Consider the following 24,298-nt stretch of genomic DNA (forward strand, 5'->3'; position numbering starts at 1 on the left):
GGGAGCAGCTCATGATTTCAGAAACTTCTGGGCTAATTAATAGCTATATCATAAAGTTTCATTTTAAAAAAGATTATTTACTCATTTACTTAGTTATTTTGGTTCTCAGTTCTCTACCGCTGAGCTACACCTCCAGTTCCTATATCCTATGATCTATAGATCACAATTTTAATAGACTTTCTCAGATATTATGAGGCCTCTTTTTATGCCTCTTTTTAAAAAATATTTTTAGTTATAGATGGACATAATTATTTTATTTATTTTTGCATGTGGTGCTGAGGATCGAACCCAGTGCCTCATGAGTGCTAGGCAAGTACTCTACCACTGAGCCCTACCCCAGCCTTCTCTTGGTGCCCTTTTTGATGTCTATGTACTCTAAAAGACCCTCTTAAAAAACAAAACCCCAACACTGAGGCTTGCCAGAACAAGACTGCAGGCTAGAGTCTGGATGATGTTCAGTCATCCTAAGGATATCTGAGGTCTCTATTTCATTCAAGTCAACTTGTTTCCATAGAAACCTACTTCAAATATGCCCTTGATTAGGGACAGTCTGACATGAGTGGTGGGAACATGAGGCTGAGGGAATAATTTTATAAACTGGGCACACTGTGCTGACCGCCACATGCTTTCACTTCTAAAAAAGCAATTTACCTGCAGCCCTGCCTGGCTTCAGTCCACAGGACATGTTACATTCCTCAGCAAGCTGCCTATTATCTGCTAGAGAAATGCAGGCCCAAAATAACACTGATAAGAAGAACATAAATTACCGAGAACAGGAGGGGACCTTCTGTGACCCTTACACAGACCAGATCCCAGGACTCAGGAAGATAAAGTTAATTCCCCCAACCATAAAATCTATAAGAACAGGTTCAGTTAGAACTGGTCAGCACCGGCCAAAGTCCCCCTACAGTTGTCATGGGGTTGGGGGACTTGGAAGTCTGCTGTCAATCACAAGTCAAGAGGTGAACCTGAGTGAGATTCTCTGGAAACTTTCCTGGGACCCCCAATTAAACTGGAGCGCAACAGAGACATGCTGTCCCCCTCCCAAATGATCTACTTTTCTCTTTTAGAGTGTCCCCTTCCCCCCTTTCCTACTCCTTCTAATAATCTTATGCCTGTTAGAATTTCTGAGTAACATGTCTGAAATCTTTCTGATTTGATTGGGGGGACTGTGAAGGGGAACCTCAGTTTCCTGGAAGGCCCCAGCCCTGAAACACCCATTTTGGGAAAACTCTCCTGTTTATACCATCTCTCCTCTGGTAAGATTCCCTTCACACTGGGTTTCACACATATGCTCAGTTTTACACTGTATTAATTTACTTAAGTTAACACATCCTGAAAATGCTTTCCCATAACCATAAGGAATCGGGCCTCTCACCCCCAGGGCACGCTCGTCACACCTCAAGTAGCCCAAAAAGTGGCTGATGCAGTCATTGTACTTGGAGGGCAGGGGCGGGGGGTGGGGGGTGTGGGGGGGTGGGGGGTGTGGGGGTGTGTGTGGGGTGGGGGGGTGGGGAGTGTGGGGGGTGTGGGGGTGGGGGGTGTGGGGGGGGTGTGGTTAGAAAATAGGAAGCCAGATGTTCCTTCAGGGAACGGTGGGCAGGTGGTAACCGAGACCGAGGTGGTGGGACACAAATCCAACTCCAGTTGATAGAGAGGATGTGAACCCAAACAGATCTTAAAATGCGGCAGGTCTCTGGAGCTGACTCCTGAACCACATCAAAGACCCATGGTCTTTCACCTGTGGCTGTTCCCTGAGGTCAGCAGATAGATCTGGGAAAAGGAGTACAACCCTGTAAAAGACCCATGATGTAGAAAATAGGGGCCTCTGTCCTGTCAGAGCAACAGAAGGAAGAACATCAATGTCTGCCTGCCCTGCTGCATGTCTCCAGGCTGCGAGAGACCATTGGGCACAGAGGTCACGTCCCAGTGGGGGAATATCAGGGATCCAGAATGAAACAAAGAGGTTTCAGACACCAGGACTTGAAGTGTGAAAGCGAATATTCACAGGCCCATTATTTCCAACCAGACCTGAATTCGATTCAAAGACATAAAAGTCAAGTCTGCTGACTGCAGACCAGTGTCACTTTCCAAAGACACAGGCTTGTTGGAGGTATGCTCAAGCTCACACTCCCTACAGTTTTAGGAAGGCCTTAATCACTTTCCGTTGTCCTATGTCCTCTATTTCCTTGACTGTTTCTGTGATCAGTGGAAAAGCAAGGGCTGAAAAATCAAGAGGGTGCAGGGGATGGACACCCAGATCATGGTCAGATGCAGGCTTTGCTTGTGAGGCTATGCCAGATGCCTTGGCCTCTGTGAACCTTCTGGCCCCAACTCCACTCCTACTGTCTGGCTGCTCCCTCCCCTTCCCTCTGCTAGGTCATCTCCCTCTACCTATAGCACAAACACTGGAGTCCTCATCTTTCTACACTTCTGCTGTGGTTATCCGTTTGATGTGGCTTGAATGTGCCCTCCAGTGTTCACGTGCAGGACAGTTGGCCCAGTGTGGTGTTGGGTGGTGGAACCTTTAAGACACAGGGGGTAATGGGAGACGATTAAACCACTGCACGTGTCACCCTCAGAAGTAATTAAAGTCGTGCTTATGGAGCATGATTGGTTCCTACAAGGGCAAGTTGCAATAAAAAGAGCAGCCCAGCATAGATGGCTTCTTGTTTCACCCACTGATCTCTTCTGCACATGCTCCCACCAGGTGATGCCATCTGCCCTGAGGTCTTTCTCAGAGGCTGAACAGATGGGACACCCAGTCTTGGCCTTTCAGAATCCTAAACCGTGAATTAATTAAACCTCCTTTTTTTTTTTTTTTTTGTACTGGGGATTGAACCCAGGGGCACTCAACCACTGAGCCACATCCTCACCCCTATTTTGTATTTTATTAGAGACAGGGTCTTACTGAGTTGCTTAGCGCCTCGCTGTTGCTGAGGCTGGTTTTGAACTCGTGATCCTCCTGTCTCAGGCTCTGGAATGGCTGGGATTACAGGTGTGAGCTACTTGCACAGATAAATCTCTTTTCTTTATAAAGTACTCTGCCTCAGATGTTGTATTACAGCAATAAAAAACCAAGACAATTTCCCTTAAGACATAGTGACTGGATGATCTCTAGGCCCATAGCTTTAAATATCATATGTACCCTGTCCAATACAGTAGCCACTTGTGACATGTGGCTATTTAAATTGAAATTAACTAGTCAAACTAGTAATAGTTCATGTGCTCTTCAGCTCTTGTGGTTGATGGCTGCCATATTGGACAGTACAGATATTATTCCACTACACAGCACTGATCTTCACTGATGATCCCAGATGGTTATTTCTAGCTCTGACTTCCCATCTGAACTCCAGACTTGCTCTCCAGTTCCTTTTCTGACACTAGTACCTACATATTTCTGATATCTCAGACTTTAACAGGATTAGAAACAAAATCTTTTTTCCTTCAAAATGTTAAATAATTCTGTCCATCCTGTTTTATAGATTATAGACAAAGCACCCACATAAAAGTGCTCTATAATTTTAATATGCTCTATGATGGTTGATTCTATATGTCAACTTGGCTATGCATGGTATGTCCATTTGACTCCTGATGTGGGTTAAAACCTCTCTATGCATTTCCCATCCTGAAAAATGGTTTTTTCAAACTTGTCAAACTGGATATCCAGGAGTTATCTTTGACTCCTTCCTCTTCTCTTTCCTACAATCAACCTGTGGCTAACTCCAGGTGATTCTGTATCTAAGACATATTTTGAGCCTTTCTACATCTTTCCATCTGCACTACCACTACAGTCTCAGTTAGTGGGTGAAGTCAAGGAAAATGAATTCTCTGGATGACTCCTGCAATAGCTCCTTCTTCATTCTTGTTCTCCTTCCAATGCAATCTTTCACATAAAAGTCAGAGAGCTCTTTTATAAACACCAATCATGCCTCTCCACTGTTTAGAATCCTTCAATGGCTTCCCACTATACACAGAGTAAAGAATAAACTTCTCACCAGTCACCTGCAGAAGCTCTGTGGGAATTGGCCTCCTCTGCCTGATCCCTGGCATATCCAGAAGCCTCTCTTCCTACTCCCTGGAATCCAGCCAATGCTTCCTTCCATATCCTTGACAGCACCCCGGCATTCCCTTCTTAATTGTTCCATGAGCTGGAAGGGCTCCCCTAGAGCTTTGTACGGCTCTCGTTCACATCTGTTCTTCAGAAATCAGCTTGAGTACCATCTCCTCAGAAGACTGTCTCAGTCTTCCTGATCTAATAGGATTGCCAGGAGTGGGATGTTGCTCAGATGAGATCCCCACTGACCGCTCTCACAGTACTGTGTTTCTCTCTTGGCTTTTTCACAACTTGTAAAAGTTGTGTTTATCATCTGTTTATCTTATGAGGGCACAGAACAAGCCTGTGTTGGTCACTGTTGTCTTTATGACTGTGCACCAAGCTTGGCAAGAGATTCTTTCTGAGTGAAAGAGTGCAGGACCCAGGCATGGTGTTTTCTAAAGCACACTCTGTGGAATATGATTTTGTAGGTTGTACAAAGTCAGAGTTGACAAGCTACTACCTCTGCACTGAATTCAACAGCCACGGCCACACAGTTACATACTGTCAAGGGCCACTTCAGCTTAATGATAAGGTCGAATAGTTATGACAAAGACCATTATGGTTTGAATGTGAAATGTCCCCCAGAGGCTCATGTGTTGAAGGCTTGGTACTCAATGGAACAAAGTTCAAAGGTGAGAAGTGGGCTCTGCTCTCATCAGTGAATCAATCTGTGATGGGTTCATCGCTGAGGACATTACTGGGAGGGGGTGGAGCCTTTAGGAGCCTATTGGGAGGAGGTAGTATGTCACTGGGGGAATGCTCTAGAGGGGCATATTGGTCTCTGGCCTCCCCATTCTCTAAGCCAAGCGACTTTTCTACACTGTGACTTTTTATTGTGATGTCCCACCTCACCTTAGGCCCAGAGCAATGGAGCCAGCAGACTATGAACTGAAACCTCTGACATTGTAAGCCAAAATAAATCCTTCCTTCTTTAAGTTGTTTTTCTCAGGTATTTTGTTGCAGTGACAAAAAATTGACTAACATACCAAATGACTCATAAAGCTATTTGGTTCCTAACAGATAAGTCTGCTAATCCTTGTTATGGGCGATTATAGCAGAACTAAAACAAAACAAAACAAAAGGTTCTGTGGGTCTGACATATGTTGAGTTAAACAAAGTCATATGAAAATCTCCAAAACTGTGCCATAACATACCATTTCCTTTTTTGCACTTGCTGGTCCTTTGGAATAAACTTTATTTTGCTTTTTGTTTTTGCAGCATTAGGGATCAAACCTTGCGTATGACAGGCAGATGCAGTATTTCACTGCATAATTGTGATCCCTGAATTGACAAGTATCTCATGCATCCTAATCTTGTGTCAAAGGTAATTTAATAATAAATGATTTTTAAGTAATACTGGCACAATGTTTTTAGCTTCACATAGTGGTTATACTCTTTTTGCAGAAAAAAAGGCATAAATATCTGACAATTATGCAGTGAAATATGATGTTCTTCTATGGAGCTTAAACCACTAGCCTTGGAATAGACTTTGAAAAATGCTGGTTTGAACAATGAAGGTGAAATTCCATCAAGTTTTCTCTGGACAGTGTGTGATAAGAATTTCTCAGTAGTCACAGTAAACTGGCCTTCAATACTTCAGGGGTAAGTATTAAGAAGGGAAGCTGAGAAGTATCTATTAAGGATTGGACTTCATAGAGTAATCATGCATTCAGTATCAATATCCTAGCATCTCTTTCAACTCTATAAACAATCCCCAATGGGATATATCAACATAACTAGGAATACCCCCTGTAGTTCTAGAAGAGAACGGGATGACTGAGCAGTGACTTACTTTTTCTTGACTGTTCAGCTCATGGTACGGGATGTGGGCAGGCAAGTAGGTGTGGAGCAGAGCACAGAAGGCCAGGCCATCACTCCAGCTGCTGCTGAAGTTGGTGATGTCAATGTTCTGCAGCAGGGAAAAAAGCAGTATTAAACCCCTAAACTGAGCAATGTCAATACAAGGGAGACTGTTCGGTTAGGACTCTAACTTTGGGTTTTTGGAAAGGCAACATAGGAACGAACTACCCCAAACTGCTGGGAGTACATTTGATTTTGGCACCTAGAAAGGCTTGGTATGGTCCCCATTCTTTTCCAGGATAGTAGGAAAAGAAGGTGTAAATACTCAAAACAGCAGGAAATTCCGGTTGTCTCCTGCAGAGGTCTTCCCACTGAGTTGCTTTGTATATCTCAGTACTTCCCAGATATATTTGGCCAAGAGAGAATCATCATCAACATCATCAACATCATGTGTAACATAATCAGCAACAAGCAGTTCAAGATGAACAAAAAGGTCGTAAAGCCCTGAGTGACTGGTCTGGCAGCTTGTCTTGCTTCCTCACCTGGAGAACTCCTCAGTGGAGAGAGAGACCTTCAGGCTCCACCGTCCCTCTGGGAGCACACCATCAGTGGGGATCACATGGGGAAATGGGATTCCACCTTCAGCACAGGCGGGGCTCCTGTTGGCTGTCTGGTTCACAGTTATTAAGAAGCTAAAATCTAACGTTAAAGAGCCTCCTAGGCAGGTGGCCTAGGCTTGCAGCTCCAGGGTACCTCTGCCTTGCAGATCTTCAGACCTTCCTTGCTTATTCTTACAGGGTTTCCTTCCCTGGTTTCACAAAGCTTATCCCAGATGCAATGTCAGGTTCTAAGGCCTGTGAAGGCTTTCATGTTTACGTGGTTCAGTTCAAATGTATTGAAATAGCTCACAAGGGAGGTCTGCAAGGGGTTGCAGAAGTGGGGCCCACTTGAGGCTTGGGTTTTATGTCTGTGTTCTGAGCAGCCTGAAGGTGATAAAAGGAATTGGGCCAGTGCAGGACTCCTTGCAATCTCTTCACAGTTGCTGGGGCTTGAGCACCCAGTCCTGGGAAAAAGGGGAGTCAAGAAAGCTGGCAAAGATTTTGAAGAGGGGTGATGGTCGCTGGCTCCTTCTAATGGAGTGGATGTTGACAGCCCCTCCTTCCCTCTGCCCAAACAGCCAAATGTAACTATAACCAGTCAACTCTCTGACTGCCCTGGTGTTTTTTTCTTTTTTTTTTTTTAGAGTGTTTCTATCTATCAGAGGCAACTGGCAGTTTAAAAGGACAGGAAAAGAGAATAAAAAATGGCATGAAGTTAAATTGGAATAGGGAAGGAAGACCTTCGTGGAATTCTTCTCAAAGTGTGTAGAGAAGTTTTAGAGAATATACATAGGTGGAAATAAATAATAAAACACAGCAGAATGTTTCCTGTGAAGTTTCCTTGGAAGCAAATGATCTACGCTCTCATTTGTGTTGTTTTTTTTTAATACCTTTATTTTATGGGTTTATATTTTTATGTGGTGCTGAGGATCAAACCCAGTGCCTTATGTATGCTAGGCAAGCACTCTACCACTGAGCCATAACCCCGACCCCCATTTGGGTTTTTATCTAGATTCTTCCAGTATTAGTTTGAGCTAGCCTCACCCTTAGCCACAAGGTTGGTCAAATACCTCATTGGTGAGTAATGAAATTGAGACAGAAGAGGTGATGTGACATGTCACACATGAGCCTTTCCTGAAGGGCACAGACACCAGGAACCCACACCTCTGCCTTTCTATCAAACCTCCTCTTGCCTTTAGCCAAAGTCCAAATGATTCTGGTGGACCCTAGACCTTTATCCCAACACACAGGCTATCTTGAGTCTACTTTGCAATTGCATTCACCCAGGGAAGGACATTTGGTTGAAAGCAACACACCACTGTGATAATGCCTCTCTATTCAGATTTTCATGACTGAAGCACAATTAACTTGTAATAGTTGCTAAACATCAGTGTTACATAAAAGTCTGAGAATGCCACTGTTGCAAGGGGCCCTGTATCCATTTTCAGTTTGACTGTAATGGCCCTCTGAGAAGCTGATCACTGGAATTATTTGGCTCTAAAACCTCTTTTGGTTCAGTAGTTACCTGGCAAGACCTGGATACTTACAGACTAAATAAATAAATAAATAAATAAATAAATAAATAAATAAATAAATAAATGCTTTGGCTTTGTACTTTCAGAAGAGGTTTATATGTTTAAAGAACAGAGGGGAAAAAAATGGGCCTGGGGGTTGGGGGAATGATCTATTTCACCAGCTTAGATTCAAGCATTCAAACTACACATCACTCTGGAAAGGGGAACTTAAGGGGGAAGGACAAGGTCAACCTTGGGGAATGGCTCTTACCAAAAATCAAATTCCTTTCCTTTCTTTCTTTGCCACACACAGGTTGCCTGAGACCCCATCTTCAACTAACCTCTCATATGGCTGTGACTTGGAGGAGGGAAAGCCAGGATGTATTTCCAGAGGCCACATGCTTATGCCTTTTATTTATTATGGCCCCTATAGTTTCTTTGTAAACAGAAGCAAGCACCGCAGAGGGATTGCAAGCGTTCCTTCTGCAAGGCAACATAGACCTAGATCATTTCATTTCCAACAGAAGGCCACATTTTAAACTAGAAGTTGAATGCTCAGTGGTCAAGATGAAGGTCCTTTAAGTTTCAAGCTCCAAAGATGCTGGGGGTGGTAAGAATAGTGATATTTGTCAAATGCCTACAATGTGTCTGCCACTGTGTACTTTGTCATTTAATTTTCAGAACTGCCGTACATGGTTAGTCGGGTTATGCCCATTTTATGGACAAGAAAGCTGCAGCAAAAAGAAATATTAGTGCCAGAGTCAAGGTTTAGTTCCATGTGACTACAAAGCACATGTATTGTTTACTGTGGGATACTGTTACCCAGGGAGGAAGAGGTTGGGGGTGGGTGGGTGTTGAGGCAGGACGAACTGAGCATAGAATTCAACACCATCTGCAGTGCTGGAAGCAGACCCTACAATTCCTGGATTCACATCTAGGACAAGAATAAACAGAAATGCTGAGGCGAGAGAAAGCAGATTCTAGAGGGAGTCAAGGATGGAACTTTGACTCCATTACTCTTGTAAGTTAGTAAACTAGAACCACATTTTCTGTCACCAGGCTATTGATCACAAGGAACAGGCTCTAGGGTAAACAGCATCACTCTTCCAGCACTAGTGAATGTTACACACTGAGAAACTTATATGTCCCAAATGGGCCAGATTCTCCCTTCCTCCTCCAATTTATTTTATATTTAAAACTTTTAAAATTTGCTAAATCTTTTTTTTTTTGGGGGGGGGGGGTTTACTGGGAATTGAACCCAGGGGCACTTAACAACCGAGCCACATCCTGAGCCCTTTTGCATATTTTATTTAGAGAGGGTCTCACTGAGTTGCTGAGGCTGGCTTTGAACTTCTGATCCTCCTGTCTCAGCCTCTTGAGCTTCTGGGAATGCAGGTGTGTGCCACTGTGCCCAGCTGCTAAATCTTTCCCTTCCTAAAACATGAGAACATTTAATAGACATGTGTCTTGTGTCAATTATCATATTGTTACAGGGGCCATTGATTTGGACCCAGCCCTTATACTAGGCCCCAGTGGATCAGATAAACCAAAATGGGGTCACACATGCTAAATAATCCATCATCAAACTGAAACTTCAAGGAAACATTCCAAGACACAGACATTTTCCCTGAAAATAGGAGATTCTAATCTACTTGAGTCAGAAGAAGGAAGTTGCCCTCAGCTTTCCTCTTTACAAGCAACATGATGTTAATATGTGTTTTTTGTTTATACTGTTTTCCTGTTTCCACCTTACAAAAACCCACCATTTTGTCAGCAGGAGCTCTCACTCTTGTTTTATAGCATGAAAGCTGTTCTGATCAATGAACTGAGAATAAAAACCATTTAGATTTATAACTAATTGTTATAATTTTTTCTTTCAAAAGATAACAATATGAAATACCATTTCCTTTCTTTTTTCTTTTTCTTTTTTTTCGGTGGTGCTGGGGATTGAACCCAGGGCCTTGTGCATGTGAGGCAAGCACTCTACCAACTGAGCTATATATCCCCAGCCCCCCATTTCCTTTCATCAGCAGAATCTTCAGAAGCGTTTTGAGAGGTCAAACGGATCCAAAGATGTGATGAAGCCATCCATCTCACAAAATTGAGAAAGTGTCTGGTATATTAGTAAACAGAATCCCAGTTAAGAATAATCACTGATCTATCACTATAAATGAATAAAAGGTTCAGACTAAAATCTCATTACATCAAATCCATGATTGAAAAATGAAACAAAATCACCTGTCACCTCAGGACAGCTCAGATTCACAGGATATTTCAGAACAGATTATAGCCTGCAGGTCTCTCTGGAAGATTGAGACACATTTTATCTACTTATTTATTTATTGTTCTAGGGATCAAACCCAGGGCTGGGGGTGTAGCTCAGTGGTAAAGCATTTGCCTATCAGGTGTAAAGCCCTGGGTTCCATGCCCAGGATCACCAAAAAGAAAAAAAAAAGAAAAAAGGAGAAAAGACAAACATTTTAATGTAAGACACACTTCGACAATAAATAATGGGCTGGGGCTGTAGCTTAGTGGTAGAGCACTTGCCTTGCATGTATGAGGTGCTGGGTTCAACCCTCAGCACCACCTAAAAATAAATAAAGATACTGTATTCATCTACAACTAAAAAAATTTTTAAAAAATTAATAAGAGTGCACAGAAGTCATATTAGAAAATCGAAGAAGTATTCCACCTTTTAAAATAGGGAATTATTATGGGAATTCCAAATTTAGGTAATCTAATCCCACATCCAGGTCAGGAAATGTTTCTCTTATGTGTAAGCTATTCTCCATGTTTAAGACTTTTTACTATTCTGACACTGGCAGAGATGGAGGATAATCAGGTACGATTTGTATTATTAGACTCATTCCAAGAACATTACACCATCAAGTAAAAACCCTACCCTTTTTATTACAGAGTGGAACAACCTCAATTCTTGTTCCCTGAACGTCACTTGAAATGGTCTCTAATTGCATTTGAGTGCCAAGAGTGTCAACAATTCCGTACTTGACACGGCTCACTGAACAACTCAAATTGTGTGTACACATTCTTATCTCAGGAGAGGATGGCTGTCAACCTGCAAGCACCACGCACTTCTCAGGCCGTTGCTTTTGTTGCCATTATTACAAAAGTGATTTCGTTACCAGACATGGAGGCATATTTCTGTGAGCCACAGGTATATTTTTGTGAATGAGGAGTTAGCTGACGTGGTGTGACACAATTTGGTTCTTTTCTTTTCTCTCTCTCTCTTTTTTTTAAACACAGATGTAAGATGAATTACAGAAAATAGATGCGTTGATGTATGCTTCATCACTCTCCCCTCACTTCACTCTGAAAGAGCCACACTGCTTACATTACGGTTCCCTTGTGGATCTTCTAGAGACCCCTGCAAGCTGTGTGGTATGCAGGACTCCTACCAGCAGAACAGAGGGAAGGTCAAGCAAGCTAAGAATGGGAGTGGATGAACAGGAGAGAGAAGAGTAGTCTCTGAAGACCCTGGCTTCATGGGGGCTGTGCCGTACACTTTGTATGCAAATATGGTAGGGGTATAGGTTGAACCCAGAGACGCTTTGCCACGGAGCTATATCCCTAGCCCTTTTTATTTATTTATTTAGAGACAGGGTCTCATTAAGTTGATCAGCTGGCCTCTAACTTTGCAATCCTCCTGTCTCAGCCTCCTGAGTTACCATTGCACCTAGGCTGGTCTGGTAAGAGGTAACATTCCAAGTGTATTTGACAGTTACATTTCTAAGAGCACTTAGAAGAAAATGTTGTAAATTACAGAATTTTGTCCCTTTTGGTGCTACAAAGTCGGTTGAGAATGAATACACTGAATCATACATGAGAAGTTCAACCTCTAACTTTAGCAAATATTCCAGACTGCCTTTTGAGTGGGTTGGGTGTCACCACAGTTCCAGAAGGATGAATGCAGAAATGCAAAGGCTGTACTTTTTTTTTTTTTTTTTTTTGGTACTGAGGATTGAACTCAGGGGCACTCAATCTCTGAGCCACATCCCTAGCCCTATTTTGTATTTTATTTAAAGACAGGGTCTCACTGAGTTGCTTAGTGCTTCGTTTTTGCTAAGGTTGGCTTTGAACTTTCGATCCTCCTGCCTCAGCCTCCCAAGCGCTGAGATTACAGGCGTGCACCACTTTACCCAGAGAGGCAGTACTCTTAATGCATGGAACAGAAGCAAAGCAAACCCTAACAACCTAGAGCATTTTGCTTCCAGAATATTAATCTCATTTGTCTTCTGTTGCCTGGAAACCCAATATTTAGTTAAAAAAAAAATAATAATCATAGGAAAGAGAAGCCACAGAGCACACACTGAAATGACTCTTGTGCTCAATTCTACTGAGGATACACAGTTGGACTTGGTGGCTGTGTGACTTTATTCCTACCATTCCATCTTCTCTGAGGATCTCTGGTTTCCTCCATTGCATTTCTAAGAATGGAATGACTCTGAATGCACTAAATAGCAAAGTTTAAAAACAATTAAAAAGCAGCAAAGTAAAGCTTCTGGGAAAAAGGCAGGAAATGGATTAGAAAATGTAGTATGTTAATTCCTGCAAAAATTAGCTCTCTCAGGCTGAGGGTGTCTTAAATATCCTTCCTCCCAGGATAGCTCTGGGGCTTTTCTTGGTAGGTCTTCATTGTCACAGCTGTGAAATAATGCTTTTGTTTGTCTTTTAATGTAACAATTTATAGATCCCAGAGGATAACAGATGATCATTCCTCACTAAGGTTCAGCATGAGTAAGAGACCAGGAAGGTCCAAATTCACTTTGAAGATTTGGTGGGACAGAATACAGAGCATATACACTAATCAGAAGGTTCATGTGAAATTGCAAAAAGGCAGCCTATTCCTTCCCTGTATTTGTATTTAGCACTCATCCCTTGTCTCAGGCAGGTGTGTGTACCATAGAATTTTAATGTTTCAGCTTCAGGCCAGGCCATCTGGTCAACTTCAAGTTATACATGGACAGTGTGGCCTTCTACCAAGGACTTTAGTGACCTGTACAAAGGCTTCTGTGTCCCCCTCTCCATATAGCATCCTCCCTTCTGCCATCCCATCGAATGAACTGTTCAAGGTGCCTTCTCTGATTGCTGCCTTCTCAGCGACTGTGTTCTATTCATTGCCAGCTCTCTGTACTGTGATGTGGAGACTGTGCCCAAATGGAGGGCTGGTGACCAGGGCATCACCCTGGGTTTCTCTTCCCATGGAGATTATTCCTGTGCTTGTTCTCTAGAGGTAAATTCTAGATGGATACATTTAAAACTAAAATTGTAACATTAGTAGAAGGAAATATAGAAGAATAGTTTCATAATCTCAGGGAGACAAAGTTATCTACAGCATAAAATTCAAAAAGCATAAAAGACAGGGCTGAGAAATCTTACTATACAATGAAGTTTCTATATGACAAAATTTTAAAACTATATGTACGTATATATAGAGAAAATGAGAGAGTGCAAATGATGAATATTTATAATATATGCCTATAAGCAATAAGGAAGAGAGAACACAAGTAAAAATGGTTGTAAGAATAAACCAGTGATGCATCAAAGAGGAAATACAGTCTGAAACCTATAAAGAAATTTTCAGCCTCACGAGAAAATAAGAATGGTGAAACAAAATTTTCACTCATTAAAAACTAAAAAGACTGGGCGGGGATTGGGGCTCGGTGGTAGAGTGCTTGCCTAGCATGTGTGAGGCACTGGGTTCAATTCTCAGCGCCACATATAAATAAAATAAAGGTTCATCAACATCTAAAAAAATTTAATTTTTTTAAATTAAAAAGACTGCTAATTCATAGAGTTAATGAAGATATGGGGAAATGAATTTTCTTATATTGGGTGATGAGAATATAAAATGGTATAGGATTTTAGGAAGACAACTGGAAGTATTTTTTTTTTAAAATGAAATTATTTGACCCAGTAGTATCACACTAGGGAGATCTGTTCTAGAAAAGACATAACTAGAATGAAAAAAAACTAGAAAAGACGTGTAGAATATTGTTCAGAATGGGGAATTAGAAATATCCTAATGGAAGTAGGCTAAGTAAACTTTTTTTTGAGATTTTTTTATAAAAAATAATCTATAATATAGTTTCCTAATCAGCAGAAATTTCTGTGAAGCTCATGGGGAAAATCTTATGTTTTTTTTTTTTTTTTCCCCTGGGGTGTGTGTGGGTGGGGGGTGGGGTACTGAGCCACTACTGAGCCACATCCCCAGTAATATTTTGTATTTTACTTAGAGATAGGGTCTCACTGAGTTGCTTAGTGCCTCGGTTTTGCTGAGGCTGCCTTTGAACTTGTGATCCTCCTGCCTCAGCTTCTGGAGCTGCTAGAATTACAGGTATGCGCCACCCTGCTGGGCCTTATCTGGTTTTTGATGGGTTTGTTATATGCAATAACTTGTTGCTTTTTGGTAATATTTTGATAGATGTCAATCTAGATGGTTAGTCCTATAGTTTTCTATGTGTTCACTGACTTGGTTAAAGAAATTTGGGAAGGATATAAATAACAAATTCATAGATTCATGATCCAAAAATATTTTAATAGGCAAAAAATAGAAATCAAATAAGATGGCATTTAACTTGATTCTTCTTCATCTTTTGTATATTTCCAATCTTTCTATAATGACAATGTATTATTTTTACAGTGAGAACTAAAAATAATAACAAAACACATAGACGAAATAGGCCAATGTGGTAATGAATTTATAATTTCCAAGGTAATGAATTTATAAAAGTCCTATTAATTGTAGGATTTAGGGTCAAATAAATTGTGGAGGAGTGCCCTCTTACCTGTGTTTTTTCAAAATTTGAGGAAGAAGAAAAGGCTGGGTTATAGATGAGGGAAGGCAGATGTAATTAAGAACTTGCTAGGTCTGGGGATGCTTACCTAGCATGCACTAGGCCTTTGGTTCAACTCCAGCCTCTGGCCCCCTCCCCCCAACACACACTAGAGGGGATGGGGCCCACAGCTCAAATGTAGAATACATGCTTAGCATGTCTGTGGAAGAAGTGACATTGGGATTTCCAAAGCCAGAACATAAAAAGCCTTGAATTTCTATCCAAAACTCTTGGAATGCTCTCTCTGGGGCCTCTGTAGCTTCTGAGGTATGCAGAAATCTGTGGAGAAAGCCTGGCCAGCTCCTAACTATTCTAGCCTGTAGCCATTTAAGGTTCTAGACCTCAAGGAACAGAGGGAAGTCACACCTGAATTTCAGATTTGTGGTGGCAGCGGAGGGACCCAACACTATTGTTATTCTAATCTACTAAATTTGGGGATAGTTTGTTTTGCAGTTGTAGATAAGCAAAACAACTTCACATCACTTCTGTGACATCTGCTACAAAGGACAGAATCATCTCTCTGTGACAGTGGAAACCAATCTTTTGTCCCTAAAGCAGATGACTTGGGTTTTCTTTCTTTTCTTTTTTTTTTATTAGTTGCTCATGACAATACAATGATTTTGACATATCATACATTTATAACTTGGGTTTTCATTGGAATTTCTATCCACTTTTGATCCTATTCATAATATTGCTTTAATCACTTATTTCTCTATTTAAGATTTTATATTTGGACTTTTTCTCCCAAATCAAGTCTGACAAGTTGTATTTAAAGGAGTTTATGGGCTGGGGTTGTGGCTCAGCGGTAGAATGTTCACCTAGCACGTGAGGGGCCCTGGGTTCAATCCTCAGCACCACGTAAAAATAAATTAATTAAGGTATTGTGTCCAACTACAACTAAAAAAATAAATGTTAAAAAAAAAGGAGTTTAAAAAACATGGACCTGAGCTAGGGACATAACTCGGGAGTAAAGGGCTTACCTAGTATGTATGAGGCCCTAGGACCCCGGGTACCATAGAAATAAAAACAAAACCCCCAAAATGAACCTGTTTAATCAATCTGGTCAATTCTTATTAAACATGAGTCTCAGGAACCAACGTTATGATGGCTTCCCCTGTTGGTGTTCTCCCTTCTGGAATATCTCAGGTAGGTAGAAGGGTTTTTGAAGTAGAGGCCTTATTTACCACAGCTCACGGTAAATAAGAGAAAACTGGCCTTTATTTTTCTCTGTAAAACTTTCTTGGTTCTTCTTCCTGTTTTCTTCCAGGTGAATATTTAACTATTTTTTTAAGTTTAGGAAGAAAGACATTCTGTTGGGATTTTAATAAGAATTGTATTCGATTTATAGGTTAATTTGGAAGACCACTTTTTTTTTATGATTTTACCCATTTTCTTTTTTTAAAACCCCACTGGAGGAACTAAGGGTTTGGAATATAGATAAGAAGGCCATGGTTAGTGAGATCAGGAAATACTGTACTGTGGTTTACCTGGCAAGGTCAAAGGGAAAAGTTATGGGGATTGTAAAAAAACAACACTCCTTTGAGGATAAGAGCTTCTAATGACAAGGAGACTGCTGTATCAATAGAGCTGTTTGGGCAGACACCACACAGCTACTTTCTGAAATAGAATAAGAAGGCTTTTCACACCAGAAGAGTGGCTGAGACTTGTGATGGTTAATTAACTGTAGGTGTCAGCTTGACTGGATGAAGAACTATCTGGAGGACTGGTAAAGCATGACTTTTGAGTGCCTCTGTCAGGGTTTCTAGAAGAGACCTGTGTGAGTGAAGACCCACCCTCAGTGTGGGCAGGCACCATCCAATTGGCTGGGGAATCAGAACAGAAAAATGGCAGAGAAAAGGATTTTGCCTCTTTTCTGGAGCTGAGAATCTCTTTCCTTTCCTCCCCCTTTCTGCCTTCTGAATGGAGTGACACAGTAGTGAGAAGGCCCTTGCCAGATGCTGGTGCCATGTTCTTAGACTTTCCAGCTTGCAGAACTGTGAGCCAAATAAAGTTCTATTACAAATAAATTACCTATTATGTAGCATTCAGTTACAGCATAGAAAAGGGATGCAGACAGAGCTCTTATTTTTCTTGCTTCCTCCTTTTTCACTTAAACACTTGAGAGCCTCCACCCTTGCAATTTCTTCCCTGGGGTTCTCTGGTTTGGGTATCTTGACCCTTGGTTTAGTTTGTCTATTTATTTTGATGTCCTGAGAAATGAACCCAGGGTTGCTTTACCACTGAGATACATCTCTAGCCTTTTTTATTTTGAAACAGGATCTCGCTAAGTTGCCAGGTTGGCTTTGAACTTGCAATCTTCTTGCCTCCTGAGTAGCTAGGATTGTAGACTTGTGCCATGGCATGGACCACTTGGTCTAATTTAACTGCAAACTCTGGATCCTGCTGTCCAATAACTCTTGACCCATTTGGCTGGGTCCACATCCATATTGGCACTCCCTACCCCAATTCTTGCCAGAAGCCCAACTGATGGGCTTCTATACAGCCAACGTTGGCAAAGGAAGATGAAATATCATAACTAAGTACAACTTTGGTTCTATAGCGTCCTGTGAGCAGATCTTTTCTGTACCTCTCACCCTGAGAATCAAATGATTCTCTGCTAGGAATCCCTAGTTCCAGACCATATTCCAGGTCTCTGGAGAAAACATTTTTGGAATTTTCTTCCTCAACTTTTCTCTTCTACCTTTCTGTAGAGTTGAGTATCTTTTTGTTAAGTTCCTTCTTCTTATTATTTTTTCTAAAAAGGGATGGTTATTGGGAACTCTGCTGGTTCTACTCATCCTAGAATCACCCAGTCACTCACTTTTCAGGCTGACTTATCTGTTAGCAACTGTTATACCCTAAATTCTCCTAGCAGAAAGCTTATCTATATCCATCAGTTCCCCAAGAAAATGTTAATGAAACCTAATTATGAACCACATGCACTAATGATTCAACTCTACTTAAATCTATATAGCCTTTTGTCCATAACTACAGTTATCAAACTAATTGAGCCCCTCTACTTGTAAGGTGCTGAGGGATATACAAACAATGAAGCATGGTCCCTGCCCAGTATAGGTCACCACATCATGAGTGAGGCAGGCAAAACACACTTGAGCCTGCAAAGTAGCACATGCCTATAATCCCAGTGACCTGGAAGTCGAAGGCAGGAAAATCACAAGTTCAAGGCCAGCCTCAACAATTTAGTGAAGCTCTAAGCAACTTAATGAGACCTTGTCTCAAAATAAAAAAATACTGGGCTGGAGTTGTGGCTCAGTGGCAGGGCCTCATATGTGTGAGGCACTGGGTTCCATTCTCAGCACCACATATAAATAAATAAAAAATAAAGGTCCGTCAACAACTAAAAAGGGGGTGGGGGGCTGGGAATATAACTCAGTGGTAAAGTTCAATTCTTTACTGGGTTCAATTCTCAGTACCAAAACAAAACAAGACACACTTAACACATGTAAGTCTGGGATTTGGAGGAGTCATGATGAGGTCTGGTTCCAAAGAATGAGTAAATTGCTAGTAGGATTTACCACAGAGTTCTGGGACCCTGGGGACAAAAGTCTGGGCTCTCTTCTGTCTTTATTAAGATGATAATCAGATTTAACTAAGCCTTGGAACACCGAAACGCTAATTACTCTAAAGAAGAAACCAACCCAAATTGCAAGCAGCTCCACAACTCTTCCTCCTTCCCTCAGGACAGCAGCTGTGTGATCGACTTCAGGAAAATGACTCAACTTTTCTGGCCTATAGTTTCCTCATCTCTCAAATGAGGTCGCTGGATTATATCAATGGTTTTGAAATGATTTGAAATAATTAGTCATAGGACCTGTACTTCCATCTAAGTTTCCGCAGAAGTTTTTCCCCCCTAGTGAAGTTTGAAAGCCACAAGATTCAATGATCTTTTCTTTTGCCTTCTTTCACATATATTCTATTTTTAACTAACCTATACAACAGCCACTAATTAACATTAAATACAATTAAATATTCAGTTTCCCAGTCCCATTAACCATCTCTTAAGTGCTCAATAATTACATGTGGCCTGTAGCTGCTGGATTGGATAGCATAGCTTTAACACTCTGAAAGTTCTAAAAGACAGTGCTGGCCTGCATTTATACAAACATGTGTATGTGCATGCGTGTGTGTATGTGTGTGTGTGTGTGTGTGTGTGTGTGTATGTAGAAATATTTTATACAAATGGTAGCATGCTTTTTATCCTTACTGAGATATATGGGGAGAGTGCCTTTCACTACATATAGAAAACAATTATAATGAAGAGATCAAGAAGCCAGACAGCAAGAGGTAAATACTGGTTCTGTCACTTACTAGTGGGTCTCTGAGCAATTACTTGACCTCGTTATGCCTTAGTTTCTCTGTCCTTAAAAATGGATATACACTTTAGACATGGCTGGGAATCTACCTGCCATCCTTGCCTTAAAAAACTTTAAGGACCCTAGAATCAAATGAATTAGACTCTGTAGGAAAAGACATGTCTTAAGATAAAAACAGTAAGTTTTAGAAAACAACATGATTTTCTTCACATCGTGATGCTCTAGAGCTCCAAATTGAGTATTTTTAGTAAGAAAAAAAATTTAAAGGTGGTCCTTCTATATTTTTGGATGTGCTTACTAAGAAAATTACACATAACTGAAGAAGTCTAAGAAAATCTATTCCAAGGCCAAGTTTAATTTATTTTTGACAAATAACTTTCAACCCAATGTCAATCTCCCATCCTCAGAAGACTGAATTCAATCCCTGAAATCATTAAGACTGTGGCTAGATGAGTTCTTTTTTCCCCAAAATGAGCATTTTATGAGTAAGAAAGTGGAAAAAATGTTCAGTGCAGATTCACTTGGTGTTGTTATTATGTGAACAGACTTACATGCTTTCCTGGGGGATGGAGAAGGAACAGCAGCAAATATCAAAGCCTCCTTTTTGTTCATGAAGGTAAGATAATGGCTACTGGTGTTTGATGGTATCATGCGCCAATATCAGCTGCTAGCATACTTGACCCTAGGAAGACCCCTGCCTAGATCAAATGGCCCACAGGAGGAAAGAAACCCAGGGTGCTTTAAATTAAACTATTTCTTAGTAGGAGGAAACATTTATAAATTTTGTTTTGAAAATCTTACTTTTACTTCTATACATATGAAAAATGTGTACACTGGCAATTTTTTTAAAATTTACTTTTAATTGTTAAAAAATGTACACATTTATGGGAGTACCATGTGCTGTTTAGTTACATGAATATACTATATGTGTTCAAATCAGGATAAGCATATTTATCTCCTAAAATGTTTATCATTTCTTTGAGATGGAAACCTTCAAAATCCTTTCTTTCAGCTTTCTGAAATATATGTTGACAACATGGCTGATGCTCGTGCCATGTCCTGAGCTTCTAGAACTATGAGCTAAATAAACCTCTTTTCTTTATAAAATACTTACCCCCTCAAATTATTTCATCATAGTGATGTACCAGTACATCTGATGACAACTGCCTGTTGACCTGGCCCATGGAGCTCTCCTTCCATCTGCCTCAGAAAGTGTCCCTGGCAAGAGCAACTGAGCCTAGGTTCTGCCTCCAATTTTGACTTCCAACCACAATGGGGCCAGCTAAACTCTTTCTCATTAATGCAATTTAGCTTTGTGGCACTGTGTTTTAAAAATATGTTTTTTGGTTTTCTTTGAAAAGACCTGTTTACTCTGCACAAATTTGGCAAAAACTTGACTTCAGCTTTAAATCTCACAACTATCCCTCAAGGCCTCTCAGCTCCTCAGGCAAGACCACCTCTGCTTTTTCACTTTTTAAATCCATACATCTTCCCATGCAGCTGGCGGATGACTAGAAATCAGAAAGAGGAAACCAGTAAGCATACTAAAAATGAAAATAAGATAAAAGGAATAAGATAAAATAGATACTAATAGCCACAAGAAAATGTGAATTATCTAAACTTCCAGATTATTTATAAGGCTAAACTAACTACAAGAAATACATCTGGGCTGTTGATGTAGTACAGTGGTTCAGTGCTCTCAGAGTATAAGCAAGTCCCTGGAATTCAATTTCCAGTGCTACAAAAACAGTAATAACAACAACAAAGATAAACCTAAAACATGTGACTAAGAAAGGGTGGAAATAAAAGAAGTAAAAATATATCACACAAATAAGAGCTAAACATAAACAGGAATAGTGACTTTGGTATCATAAAATGTAAACTTCTAGCTCAAGAGGATTAACTAAAATAAAAGGTGAAGCCTACTAAGGAGATATAAAAGCTAGGAACTTTTAAGTTTAGTTGAAAATGTTTAAGGTCAAAACTTAAAAATCAAAGATTTTAACAACAACAACAAAAAAATCACAATCAGAGTTAAAAGACCTCAAAGCACCTCTCAGAACTGAATAGATCAATGGGACACGCAGTGACGGGACATGCTCCACTCCTGAATGAGGCTCAGGGGCCAGAGGGTGCCTCTGGAACAGACATTCAAGACCAGAGCTTTATGACTGAGCAACTAAGAGGTCCTTTCAAGGATGTTCCTGGGAACAAGAGAACACTCAGTCCCAAGGGATATTAAATCTTTGCTTTTAGAGAATACAAAATCTGTCTGGAACTTTCAAATGAGAGATTTCCCAACTGTCACCCAAGATGATGATGATGATGATGATGATGATAATAAATCAGTTTTTGAACATCAGAATCTTGTAAATTAAAAAAAAATTTTTTTAAGTACTGGGGATTGAACTCAGGTTGCTTAACCACTGAGCTACATCCCCAGCCCTTTTTTATATTTTATTCAGAGCCAGGGTCTCACTGAGTTGCTCAAGGTCTGGCTAAGTTGCTGAGGCCAGCTTTGAATTTGTGATCCTTAGCTTCCTGGGCTGCAAGAATTGCAGGCTTCTGCCACTGCACCTGGCAACATTTTTTTCGATTAAGAATTTATCCTGGGCTGGGGATGTGGCTCGAGCGGTAGCATGCTCGCCTGGCATGTGTGGGGCGCTGGGTTCCATCTTCAGCACCACATAAACATAAAATAAAGATGTTGTGTCCACTGAAAACTAAAAAAAAATTAAAAAATTCTCTCTCTCTTTAAAAAGAAAAAAAAAAAAAAAGAATTTATCCTGTCACCAACCCGACTACAGAAGGCAGTGTTATGGTTTGGATCTGGATTGTTCCCCAAAGGCTCATGTGCTAAAGACATGGTCCCCAGTGCAGAAATGTTCATAGGTGGGAATTTGGGAACAGATTGATCATGAGGGATTAATCCATTGATGAATTCACAGCTGAATGAACTACTGGGAGGTGGTGGAGATTATGGGAAGTGAGACTTGGTTGAAGGAGTGGGTCCCTGGGGAGTGTGTATCTTGTCACCAGCCCTTTCTTCTCACTCTCTGCTTCCTGGATGCTATGGGGCGAGCAGCTTTCCTTTGCCATGCCCTTCTGATGTTTTGCTGAGCCCATAAAACAAAATAAAACTCCTTTAAGTTGTTTTTCTCAGGTGTCTTGTCACAGCAACAAAAGTTGACTAACACAGGCAGTAAAGTAACTAACTAAGCAACAACAAGTTAAATACCCCTTTATTACTAATAGAGTAAAAAAACAATATGCTTTGGTTGTAGCTGTGGTACATGCTTGTGTTTCCAGCTACTTTGGAAGCAAAGGCAGGAAGATCACCAAGTTTAAGACCAGCCTCAGCAACTTAGTGAAACAATTGTCTCCAAATAAAAAAAGTGGGGAAGGTGGGTGGGAGGGAGCTAGAGATGTAGCTCAGTGATAAAATACCTCTGGGTTTAATTATCAGTATCAAGCAAGATCAATCATTCCATAAAACATACCATGACAAAGTTGTGGTTTTTCTCCCATATAAGAATGTTTCACCTCTAGGAATCTATCTATATTGCTAATTATATAAACGAGTTAAAAGGGAAGACATCATATGGATAGCTCAGTAAATGCCAAAAAATAATTTAAATATTATTCTTATTTCTGGATTAAGGAAAAAAACAAAATCAAAACGCTCAGTAAACTCAAAACAGATACAAGTTCCTTTAGCTGATAAAGTATTTACCAGAAAACAACCCAAAAATCATATATATTTTTTAATATTTATTTTTTAGTTGTAATTGGACACAATACTTATGTTTTTATGTGGTGCTGAGGATCCAACCCAGGGCCTTGCGCTTGCTAGGTGAGTGCACTACCACTGAGCCACAATGCCAGCCCCCAAAAATCATATTTAAAGGTGAGATATTATTAATGGAAAATGAGGCAAGACTATCTACCATCAATAGTATTATTTAATATTGTTCTGGACTTTCATGAATGCAATAAAACATAAAAAGTACAAAAGGCATAAATATTGAAAAGAAACAAAAATCATCATTATTTGTAATAGTTTACCTAGAAAAGTCTAAAAATCAGTAAGTAATCAAACAATAAAATGTAAAAAGGCATAAAAATTAACACAGAAATATAACTAATGAGGGTCAACATTCAGAGAGCCCTTGTGGTGGAGCATCAGTATAATATGCAGTACTAACGGCCACTTTTTGGTTTTTCTGACCAGTTGCAACCTGTGTCAGAGAACTGGACTAACAGATCAACAGAAGAGAACAGAGTCAAGGCACATACTGCATTTCCATGTCTACCTGGATCTATCAAGTAGTCGAAGACAGACTGTTAAAGAGATGATGCTAGGATACCAGGCTGGGGATATAGCTCAGTGGCAGAGTCCCTGCCTAATATATGCAAGGCCCAGGGTTCCATCTCCAGCCCTGTGCATGCACACACACATGTGCACACACAACACAAACACACACAGAAAAATAAATAATGCTAAACAAATAGCCATGCCATCCATCCATTTAGGATAAAAAGGTAAAAAAAAAAACTCTTAGCATATAAATTACAAAAGGAAACAAGGGCATGTAGAGTGTACACCTTTACCACTGGAAGACAGAGAAGCTGTACCTAAAAATTTATGACAGGAAATAATTTCTGAACTATAATTTTTTTTTTGCCCAATGAAACCATCAAATATCAGGGTAAAGTACAGATGAAAGCCATAGAATTTTACCTTCTATGAACCCATTCTCAGAAAAATACTGTGAAAAAAAGGGGGAATTAGGAGGGGGAATTAAAGGACGTGGGATATAGAGGATCAAAAACAAGGAGCTGGGCGTGGTGGCACATGCCTACAATCCCAGTGGCTCGGGAGACTAAGGCAGAAGGATCGTGAGTTCAGAGTCAGCCTCAGTAACTTAGTGAGGCCCTGAGCAACTTGGCAAGGCCCTATCTCTAAATAAAATATTAAAAAAGGGCCAGGATATAGCTCAGTGGTTAAGTGCCTTGGGTTCAATTCCCATTTCCAAGAAAATGAGCGGGAGGTGGGGAGGAAAGCAAAGAAATAACAGTGACTGGGCACCAGGCAGAG

At 40.6% G+C, this 24,298-nt stretch overlaps 1 protein-coding gene across 8 annotated transcripts in view; it reads right to left on the bottom strand.

Annotated features, from left to right (window-relative positions):
• Specc1 (sperm antigen with calponin homology and coiled-coil domains 1) overlaps positions 1-24,298 on the bottom strand; it is a 272,253-nt gene that overhangs the window by 18,782 nt on the left and 229,173 nt on the right. For all 8 annotated transcript variants that reach the window (XM_040269588.2, XM_078042956.1, XM_021720554.3 and 5 more), the window contains one exon: positions 5,892-6,008. In XM_040269588.2, the coding sequence (XP_040125522.2) occupies positions 5,892-6,008 (117 nt within the window). The remainder of the gene's footprint in view (positions 1-5,891; positions 6,009-24,298) is intronic.

Source organism: Ictidomys tridecemlineatus, chromosome 3 (assembly GCF_052094955.1).
Source record: "Ictidomys tridecemlineatus isolate mIctTri1 chromosome 3, mIctTri1.hap1, whole genome shotgun sequence".
NCBI lineage: Eukaryota > Metazoa > Chordata > Mammalia > Rodentia > Sciuridae > Ictidomys > Ictidomys tridecemlineatus.